The following is an 11,512-nucleotide window of genomic DNA, read 5'->3' as shown; positions in this document are numbered from 1 at the left end:
TCTCCCAATAATCATTATCATAACGATAGGGTACAGCATGGTTCTTTCTCAGTGAGTGAGTGAGTGAGTTCAGTTTTACGCCGCTTTGGGCAGTATTCCAGCAATATCAAATCGGAAATGGGCTACACACATTGTACCCATGTGAGGAATCGGACCCGGACCTTCAGCATGACAGGCGAACACTTTAACCGATGAGCTATCCCACATTTCGAAGCAAGTACTAAAAATGTATTCCTTGTGTAACTGCTTCTTTCCACAAGCAATTTATTTATGTTTAGTGTAATACGTTTCGTATAGCTATGTTTCTAGCTAGGTGATTTGAAAAATGTCACAAAAAGAAGTCATGGAAAAAGGTCATAGGAAAAATAATTATTACAAAACATCCTGTTCTCCAGTTATTTACTTTGTATACGGCATTAAATAAAATATCTAGCTATGCTCAGAGCACGTAATCTATCCAGATGAAAAAACTGGCGCAGAAAGACACGATATTTATTATTTGAATCAAATGATTCGCCATGGTATCATATTGGTTGTATCTTACTTTGTATGGGTGTAAAATGAAAATATGGACGTAATGGAGATGTGAATAAATTAGAACTGGGCTAAAAATGCCAGAGGAGGAATGATTGCTGAAAAAGGCTTTAAGCACACGCTGGGACATAGAACATCCTTTCTAATATTAGTATGCAAAATTTTGGTTATCTCGGCCACATTAAACTCCGCATATATAGTGTAATATTTTGTGAACCGCTATAGGATATATTTGCCAACCAGGAAAAAAAGGAGAGAGAACGGCAAACCTTAACCCCTAAACCCAAATTCTTGAACACTAAACCTAAACCCTTGCCGAACCCTGATATACTGGTAAGCATGGTAAAATAGTCGCAATATGTTCTATAATCGCATCAATATTTGTTTGGGATTTCAAAGATGAACGAAGCATGTTGAATTGTAGGAGCCTTCCTCCGTTTTCCCAGCGTTGTGAGTGTTTTGTTTGAACTGGGTTTGTTCTTTATCTAAAGGTAAGAAACCGGTAGAGTTGGCGCGTCGCTTATTTCCAAAACAACCAGTTAACGATCTTGCCCAGGTTTCCTTTCAACACGAATCTAATCTAACTTGGTTTGTTGTGATAATGTATCAGTATACAACATGTAATTGGTTTTGAAACATGTTGGTTGAAAATAAATAATTTTTTTCAAAATAGCATTACCCAGAAGTCTAAGCCCTCAAATTCGAGGTATCAAACTCATGCGATACCGCTACAGTGTCGTCAATTTCTTTTATGTTGTTGATATGAAATAAACCGTAAGTATGCTTCATCACGCAGTTTTTACGATGCATAAAGCCTTCAACATTCTAATGGCAAAGTAGGGTGAATATCAATTGTTACGATTCGTCGTTATTTTAGATATAAACAACAGTGGGAAGATATTTTTATTGAAAATGGCGGATACTCTGTATGACCTACTTTCCATATAGCGTTGTATTTTCTTCTTATTTTCAAATCTTTTGATTGTTTACGCGTCTTTTCTATAATAGTTTCTCTTTATTTAACGTCATGCATGATCATGTGATCAAATTTACATTGAATATGCAGAAATATATGATGATTCGATACATTAAGTACCACCATTTTTGTTTTTGTGAAATGTTTGACACATGTCTGCAAGTGTCAAGTGACATCGTAATTGTTCAGAAATAATTGATTTGAAACTTCATATTCTGGAATCATCTCATAAGGAACAAAGGTATGAATTACATTACCCTGATTTTTTAAACTTCTTATTTCGTTTTAATATTTTGCAAATGATCGCAGTGTCAACATGAAATAAAACGTTCAGTTAAACATGTTTAGGAATTAGATACAGTGTTAGACCAAGCTCTTCCAGCCAACCAATTGTTTGAAAGGTGCTTGATAATCTGATGCTTGAAGTAATATCTTTATTAAGTTTTCTGTTGGTTCCTCCTTAAGTTTAGTGTAGTGAACAGCAAGGAAAGATGTTAGTGTAAGCAAGGTTTCAGTAGAGATGCTAACATCACTTGCTTGATAAGAGTGTTAGTGTCTACACCAAAACATCACTTACATTAATAATTAATGAAGTTGAATATCCACAGAACTTTACTCTTTGTGAATATCTTCATTGCAAAATATGTTCACAACATGCCTACATCCAGCATTTATTTACAATTTCTATGTACATGAGGAGTTATTACGTCCAACATACCGATGCATTGTCTGCCAGGAAGATGATAAGTAAATGTTTTTAATTTTATTTTATTAAGTTATGTTTGATATCATTGTGATTATTAATACAGGGTTTATCTATTATTCAAGTCATTAGTTTGTTCAAACTTAGCTGTTTAAGTCTTATTTTCTGAAACAGAATTGTTGTTAAAATACATTGTAACACACAAAATGCATTGTAGCATAATCAGATACAGCCTTCTTATTGGTCCCATCATGGAATAAAAAAACCCTGTAGCATTGAGTATTACGAGTGGGAAGTTCTGTTGTTCAGTTTAGGAATCCTCACTCCTACAGAATAACACTTTAAGGACAAATACAGGCCTTTCCTAAATCACCGTCATTTGCCCTGTTTGTGCCTGATCTGTTGATAAACAGCAAAAAATCACCTGAACATTGTGTGATGCATTTTTAGGGCTCGATTTAGTACTTTGCTATTTGCACTGGTGCAACCCAATACTGCAAAGTGAAATTATCTAACTTGCACTAGGTAAGTCATTTTTCAAGTGGATACGAAACTCGCTTACGTGAAATACCATTTTATTAAACTCATTAAGGATATAGTATCAAACTTGCTTTTACTCGTGTAATACCAAATTATTAACTCATTTAATAAAAATGGTATTACATGGAAGGTCGTTTCATATCCTCTATATATTTCTTTCATTACATATAATAATATTAATAAAACCTTTTAAAAGCAGGACAACAGGAATTTGGTCAGTGTAACCAGGCTTTCGTCTTTCGATGCACCTGGTGCAAGTAGGTGAACGTCTCTTAAACCAAACCCTGCATTTTACATGTACAGTTTAACTTGGCAATATGTTTTTTGACAATTACACATGGTTTTGTCATCTGTGTTTATTATGATTTGTACAAGAAATGATGTATGATCGTTTGTCTTCAGCCTGACACACTGAAGGTTAGCTGACGATGCAAGTCAAATGCGTAAGTAAATTTCAGTAACAGTTGAGGGCAAAATACAGTCACTCAAAGCATGGGTCTGTTTAAGTCTGTGTGCTGGTTTTTGTTGGGTTTTTTTTTTTTCATCACTATTAAGTAAGAATGGGTTTTTTTGTCATAAAAAAGGCTCAAAAGTAAAATACTATGAGGCCAGACCAATTTTATTTATGGATGTGTCATATTTTTTTCCAAAATAAGAAAAAGAATAAAAATTTATCTTGGCTTGCTCAAAAAATAAAATTGTAATTTTTTTTTTTTGACCAAAAATGTAAACATATATTTAGATATGTTTTTTAAACACTTCATAAATTGCCAAAAGTAAAATGCTTTTATTATTTGGAAGGGGTATTACTTTGACTGGCGAGTACATTTTTATTTTTTTTCCCTCCTGTCTTTTATTTTTCTGAGGACAAAAATCCCAGGAATAAGAGATTAAATTGTTCTATGCTGATATACAATATCCCTAGATCATAACAATTGTGTGCAATCTTCATGGGTCAAATGACCAAAGTAGTTCAGAGTTTGTCGTATTTTGTAAGTCTCTGAAAAACAGGTTCAGGATAGTACACTAAAGTGAAGGAGGACCAGTATACGCAGACATGTTTACTTGATACTGATCTCTATTGCCCTATCTGTTTAGATGTCTAACAAATCTTTCTGTATATGATTAATGTATATTCAGAGTGAATCATGTACTAATGCTGATATTGATGAATATTTTCCCCTATCAATTTAGATCTTTAACAAAACCTCCTGTACATATCTCGATGCAGATATGCCAAACTCTATGATTTTGTCGTAGTTGCTACAAAGGTTTGCCTCACACTATACAAATACCATTCCACTAGAAATTCTACAAAATCTGAAGAAAATTCATTAAAATTTGGATATATAGACAAAATCATATAAATCATATAATAACATCAAAAATTGAAAGCCCTGATGAAGAATCAAACTGAATAAAAAATTATCGAATCAACGATGTAATATCAAAAATTTAACTGAATCGATGTCTGGATGAATCGTTGCAGCCCAGTGTGTAGCCATGGAAACTGTTGGGTAATGCTTAGTTTGTCTGTGTATCAGGTCCAGCTGGAACCAACGACGCTGATGCTGGGGTCGCCGCTCAGTCCCCACGATGCGGCGGCCCAGCTCACCACATTCAAATCCTATGTTTCCCTCATCGCTGACCCAACACCTGGAAGTGAGTTTTAAAACTTTTCTAAGCATTCTTATGGGGAAAATGGACAAAATAAGTTAGGGACATTGATATTTTTTAAGACTGATAATTTATTAGTGGCCAATGAACAAACAGATGATTATTCAGAATTTCAAAATTTACATACAGTGGAGGCTGTCTTACTCGGACCCTAAGTAACTCGGTTTTCTATATAAGTCGGACCGAATTGTTGGTCCCGGCATGTTATCATTACATATAGGCTCACTAATTCGGACTTCATGTAACTCAGATTTCGGACTGAAATCTCCGCCCTTCAAGGTAATTTACTATGAAAACATCGCTAATTAACTCGAACTAGCGAGACTGAATGAGGCAAAAGTGCTTTGTGTTACCGACTTCAAACGGATTATCAGGTGTGATGATAACAACTTAACAAAAGGAATTAACAAAGCAGTTCAGCAAGCTGACACGACTCACTCAGTGTCATTGTGATGGTATGCAGTTTTGTTATAAAAAGACAATACTGCAGTAATTTCTTATCAGTGACAAAATGGCTGAACCACCACTGAAGCAGAGACATCCAAATGCAGCCCTTACCTTGACTGACAAGATCAAGTTTATTCATTTAGTTGTGCTGTTCACCATAAAAGTACTGTGCATGCGTAGCTCCTGGTCAAGGGAGCTAACTCTTGACTCTCACCAGTCCAATTCGGACTCCTCATAATTTGGACACAAAAGTTGGTCCTAGTCCAGTCCGAATTTGTACATGTATGTCCCTATTTATTCTTGTCCAGAATATTCCTTGGGTAGATCACATCTCTGTAACAATTTTGATGAAACTTTCTCTGTTCTTAGTTGTTTGAGATGCTAAATGGAAATACGTTTTTGGTCAGAATGAAGTTTTATCAAAGCAGTGTCTTGAGGTATTGTCTTACAGTTTGCCTTTTGATCAAAGAAGATGCAGGACATGTCAATTAAACCTGATAAAATAGAAATGGATTCATTTACAACTCAGGTCCAAGATTTGCCTCCCATCACCTTTAAGCTCTTTAACAAGAATCAGACAACAAACGTGTCATGTTTGAAAGGAAAAGAAAAAACGATATTTTCAAACTTTTGCTCTGCTATGTGTAATTGTGTGAATAAGATAATTGAAGTCCTTATTTTAGTCTTGATTGTGTTTTAAAAATGCAGAACAATGGCATAAGTTGTCATGTATGTTGTTGTATATGTTGCCATGTGTTAGTCATGATGTCACGTGTTGCAGTTGTGGAAAAGAAGCTCAAGGCAGCCCAGGAACTGAGTGAAAACTTTGAGGTCAGTTTCACTCTGTAAATCTTTTGCTCTATGAATTTATAAGAATGATGGTCAGTGCTCAATCCATTCGTCTCACAGTGAGTGAGCTCAGTTGATATTTGGAGCAACGTTCCAGCAATATCAGAATGAGATGGTGGGGTAGCCAAGTGGTTAAAATATTCGTTCATCACATCAAAGATCTGGGTTTGATTCCCCACATGAATGGATCCCATTTCTGATGTCCTGTGCCATGGTATTACTTGAATATTCCTTAAAGTGGTGCACTAATACCAAACTCACTCACTGTCTCACAGAACACAACATCACATAGATACTGAGATCAACCTCGCATGTCATGTTCTTCATATATTTCAAACTGGTAGCATAATCTGATGATTACTTGTCACCGTGACAACAACCATCACCAAGTCCACAAGCCTGATCAACATTGCCTAGATTTATTAAACCGTCTTAGATTTATGAAAGCCGTAAATGCCATTCATTAACTTTAACTTATGACTATCTTAGCTCTAAAAGTGCTTCTAAAAGTCTAGGCTCTGAACCTGTTTGGTGCTAATGGATCGAGTGTCAGATCGACTGTGGAGGGTCTGAGGTTCAGTCATAGTCATGGACGTAAAACATGTTGGAAACAAATTATATGTGGATGGATGGATGCATATATGTGTGCATGCATGCATGTATGTGTGGCCGTCAAAAATATAAGCTGCCAGAGCCCATAGCATAGAGTGAGTGAATTTTATGCTTTTATCTAGTAGGAATGTTGTGATAGATGTTCTCACCAATACAATCCATATCTCGAGGCCATGATTCAATACATATCACGATAAAACATTTCCAGTATTTTGCGGGCAATAATAATGTCCTGTTTCTAATTGTTTGTAACAAAATTTGTTATATGAAACATCGGTGCAACATCAGAATACTAATCGATATTTGTCTAAATATGAATCAATGCTAAAACAAAAGAAGCATGTATCATATTGTACAAAGTTTGCCAACTGTGCATCATTGAATTGTGATATGACTAGCTTTTATCAATAATCCAGCAATTTCATCGCGCAAGACACTGAAAATGGTCTTCACACATTCTACCCATGTTGGGAATGGAACATGACATCTTGGTGTCATGAGCGAATGCATTAACCACTCCACACCCCTGAGACTGTTGAAATGGCAACAGGAAAGCAAATATCATGAACTCAGGTGAAACACCATTAGATCTCTTGTTAATTAATGTGAATCCGTTTGTGGCTTTTCAGACGGTGGTGTCATCAACTCAGTACCCACAATTCCTGCAGGAGGCTATGCGTGTCTTCCTGAAGATCCTTGATGAAGGGGAGCCCCAGTTCATTGCAGAGACCAACAAACAGGTGGGGGTAGGGTCATCTACCCCGAATACGGGAATCCATCCAAGTGTTGTGTCCCTGTGCATGAATACGCTGAAATGTTGTCAACCCCTATATTGTTTTATCCTTATTTTTTTTTTGTTATAGGATATTTATATAGCACACGAATATACACTAGTACATGCTTAAAGTGCTGGTAATTTTTCACTCGGTCATTCGATGTCAATCTGAACGGCACATCATATTATCAATCTCAACTCCCTGGGCATAATACTACTCTTGCGGTCACTAGGCGCACTGCATTATTGCAGCTTTCCCATCTTCTCAAGGTATGCATTCACACTGGTGTCGTATCTCATGTATATCGGCACTGTTTGTATCTATGGTGTCGTATCTCGTGTATCTGCCCTGTTTGTATCAGTAGGGTTTTATCTCATGTTTATCAGCACAGTTTGTATCGGTGGGATTGTATCTCATGTTTATCAGCACAGTTTGTATCGGTGGGATTGTATCTCGTATATCAGCACTGTTTGTATCTATGGGGTCGTATCTCGTGTATCAGCACTGTTGGTATCAGTAGGGTTTTATCTCATGTTTATCAGCACAGTTTGTATCAGTGGGATTGTATCTCGTATATCAGCACTGTTTGTATCAATGGGGTCGTATCTCATGTATGTTAACAGGACAGTACATCATATATATCTGCACTTTGTATCGATTTGGGAATATGTCATGTATTGGTCCTCTACTGTTCTCAATTTTTGGTTCTCATCTATTGTCCACAAAGTGCTGTTGTTCAAAATGTTCTTGGTGCTATGACTCATGGAAAGCTATTTTAAGGTATGGAAGTTCCCATAGACCTTCGTACAATGGTACTACAAATTCATACACAGTTTCACTGTATTCAGTACTATATAGAATATCTAATTCCATTTGATGGCTCAGAAATAACTCTCTTTTATACCATAGGACAAGATCAGTCTGCAAAAAAATAGCAACAGTTTGCAAGTTAAATATATTTTTGGAGGTTGTTTTAATCAAGGCACTTTGAAAATCTCTATTTTAGATTGACCATCAATATAAGCTTGTGATATTCAACTGGGAGTCAAACTTTTGTGTTTGTCACTATCTGTGACCCCTTCCAGCACAATCTACATTTGACTAAATTATTGCAACGTGTAAGAGTATGAGTTCTGAGAGAGTTGTGTTTTTTAAAGCACTCTTGTTGTCATGGTAGAATAGAGATTACTGTTTTTTGAGATTCGCCGTTGTGTGCCTGTAGATTAGTTCCTGTATTTTTAAACATTTGAAAAAACTTGTAAGGTAAAAGGTATTTCACCTACTGCTTGACAAGTATTAAACGAGCCAGCACAGTGGACACGTTTGTTACAAGCAGGCTGGGCAAGTAGTCTGGATGAATACACTTGGTTGCTACATGTAGATTGGCGATTGAGCACATGCAATGCATGCTGACAGTGGTGTGAAATAAATACCTCTACAGTTTAACATGTGTTTCATAGACTGATTTAGTTCAGCAAAACACCATCACAACATGATTCGCACGAGGAAATTGAACTTTTCAATATTTAGACAGCAACCTGTTTCCCTCTCGTTCCAAGTGGATTGTTCTGGAGGGCGTTCCCGTATATGCAAATTGAGGTCATTTGTCAGGTCATGGCTCATCTAATACTTGTCAAGCAGTACAATAAACTACTACACGTTGAAACACTGAAGGTTAATATATTTGACTCTTATTGAACTGATTATTGCTGAACTGTATTCATTCTACTGAAAACAAGTTAAAGAAGACCATTAAGTTTGAATACCTACCAGCCTGGGGCCCGTTTCACAAAACTCTCGTAGCCTAAGATCTCGTAAGTTTTCTTGTAGCCATTGTACCTCCTATACTGTAACACAGGAGCTATGGATGCTACGAGAAAAGTTACAAGATCTTAGGCTTATGAGAGTTTTGTGACACAGGCCCCAGGACAGATTAGCTATAGCCTCATAAAAAATAAGTGTTTTTTAACTTCTTTGAGTAAATTCCCATCCTGACAACCAAATAGTAAGATACACATAAGCTAGCCAACTTATGTCAGATTTCAGTCAACACTGCACAGTGTGATTCAGAAATGTTTGTACTTGATCCTAAACTTGACTTTACAATGGAATTTTGCATCTCCAAGTTGGAATTTGCTACATTAATATGCTAAATGTAAACTGGACTTAATTTGGCAGAAACTATGTGTGTCCTTTCAGTTACAAAATATGTAACAATTTACTTTTGAAATCCCATTTTAGATGTGAGAAATATTATGCTGCAAATTTATGAAAATAATCATCAGATTTTAAACAATGTTCTCCATTAATGCAACAATTTTTTTGGTGTTTTCAGCAATTGCGTAAGCTGCTACTGGAGATTATTCATCGCATTCCATCCAACGAGCATCTGAAGAAGTACATCCAGCAGATTCTGTCTCTCATGTTTAAACTGCTCAAGGTGAGTGAAGGTCAAATGAGGTCAAGGTCAAGGTCAAGCAACCTTTGATCCCAGTTAGAGGCTTCTGGATCTCCAGATTAGATAAGTCTGGATTACATTTTTTGAATTCACTAGGACAAAGAGGGCTATTTCTTTTGTGCTTTTTGTCTTAAAATTTTGATATTATTCAGTTGAAGTTATAAATGTAACTTTCCTTTATTTGCTTTTAATTTCATGGTTCCTTGCAATAAGATTGTTTGGATTAAACACAGAAACGTTCATGTTAAAATTTTATCTTTCAATATGTTATTTGTCAGGCAGAAGCTAGAAAGCAAATTAGGATTATCTTGCAGTTTTGGTTACTTTAAGCAAACCAAATCTATGAAATCCCAGTGAGATAAAAATAAACTTGAAATTGAATTTTTCGTTTGCAGATTGAAAATGAAGAGAATGTGCTCGTTTGTATTCGAATCATCCTGGAGCTACACAAACAGTATCGACCTCAGATGAACGACGAAATACAAGACTTTCTGCAGTTTGTCAAGAGTATATACAACAGCCTTCCGTCTCACCTACCCAAGATATTTGAGCCAAGGTCACAGAAGAAGGTGAAGGATGTTACTGAGATCAATGTTGATGTCATGCTGATGGAGATCTACACTGTGACAACAATACTCACTGAGAAGAAGAACAATGACAACACAAGCGTCTCGGTAAGAGCTGGCGTCATGAACACCTTGTGCCATCCATTATTTTATCCGTTCCTATAATGTTTTCTTCTATATTGCTGAATGGAATCTTTTTCGGAGACTGGTTGTTTTCTGAATAGTTGATTATGACCTGTATGGTTATCAAGTGGAACGTTTTTACCAAGAAGTACAACAGTATCTCCAAGTTGTAATAGGTCATAAAACCTGTACAGCTTCATAGCTATATAGTCATATAGCTATAATGTTCTACCTGGAAGTACATTGTGTTCAAGTTGTTGTATTAGTTTTTCAAGATTTGTGCAACTATAGAGTGGAAAGTTTTAATTGTAGTACAACGTTTTCTCCAAGTTGTTGTATTAGTTCATTTAGACCTGTACCTCTGTGTAGTACAACAGTTTCTCCAAGTTGTAATAAAACCTGTACAGCTATATAGTTGAATGTTCTACCTCCAAGTACAACATTGTGTCCCAGTTGTTGCATTAGCTCTTCAAGGCTTGTACAACTATATTGTGGAAGGTTTTACTTGAGTACAACATTTTCTCCAAATTATTGTATTAGTTGAGCAGGACATTTAGGGCTCTCGAGATGAAGGTTCTAGTTGCAACACAAAATCCGCTTCAAGTTGTTGTTTTAGTTGAGTCAGACAAGTACTGTTCTCAAGATGAAAGTGGTAACTGCAGTACAACATCATTTCCAAGTTGTTGTATTTGTTGATTAATACCTGTATGCCTATAAACTGAAATGTTTGTCATTCCAGTACAACATCATCCCAAAGGGAATGCAATCCCTGAAGGTGCTGGCCGAGCTGCCAATCATCGTGGTGCTGATGTATCAGTTGTACAAAACCAACGTTCACCCCGACATGGCCGATTTCATCCCCCTCATCATGAACACCATCACACTTCAGCCCTCACCACAACACAGGTAAACAGGGTCTGACCTGTCAGGTGATGAGAGACACCAAAATTAGGGTTTACAGACTTATCTCTCTTGGTTGGCTCATGGCTGTGTTGATATCCAGGGTAGCTCCATATCTGTTTTATTGTGTTTAACATTAATATTCCCATTGTGATATTGCTGGAATATTGTTAAAAGTGGTGTAACCAGCAATGTTGTTACAAGCGGTGTAAAACTAAAATCTCTGTCTCTCTTTCGCTCTCTCTCTCTCATTCTCTCTGTCTCTCCCTTTTAAGATTCAGTGTATTGTGAAAGATGGTAGTAGGTTTTGTGCATTTGTTCTGTATTAAAGATAAAGAGAATGTTGACTAG

At 36.4% G+C, this 11,512-nt stretch overlaps 1 protein-coding gene across 1 annotated transcript in view; it reads left to right on the top strand.

Moving 5' to 3' along the window:
* Positions 1–1,231: 1,231 nt before the first annotated feature.
* Positions 1,232–11,512, top strand: part of LOC137256554 (transformation/transcription domain-associated protein-like) — an 82,475-nt gene continuing 72,194 nt past the window's right edge. Inside the window, exons 1-8 of the mRNA XM_067794413.1 lie at positions 1,232–1,308; positions 3,156–3,196; positions 4,298–4,415; positions 5,659–5,708; positions 6,968–7,078; positions 9,450–9,554; positions 9,968–10,246; positions 11,001–11,167. Coding sequence (XP_067650514.1) covers positions 3,182–3,196; positions 4,298–4,415; positions 5,659–5,708; positions 6,968–7,078; positions 9,450–9,554; positions 9,968–10,246; positions 11,001–11,167 — 845 coding nt within the window. The 5' untranslated portion in view covers positions 1,232–1,308; positions 3,156–3,181. The remainder of the gene's footprint in view (positions 1,309–3,155; positions 3,197–4,297; positions 4,416–5,658; positions 5,709–6,967; positions 7,079–9,449; positions 9,555–9,967; positions 10,247–11,000; positions 11,168–11,512) is intronic.

This window comes from Haliotis asinina, chromosome 11, assembly GCF_037392515.1.
Source record: "Haliotis asinina isolate JCU_RB_2024 chromosome 11, JCU_Hal_asi_v2, whole genome shotgun sequence".
Classification (NCBI taxonomy): Eukaryota; Metazoa; Mollusca; class Gastropoda; order Lepetellida; family Haliotidae; genus Haliotis; species Haliotis asinina.
Note: the sequence above shows the minus strand (reverse complement) of the source record. Positions and strands in the feature narration are given on the sequence as shown.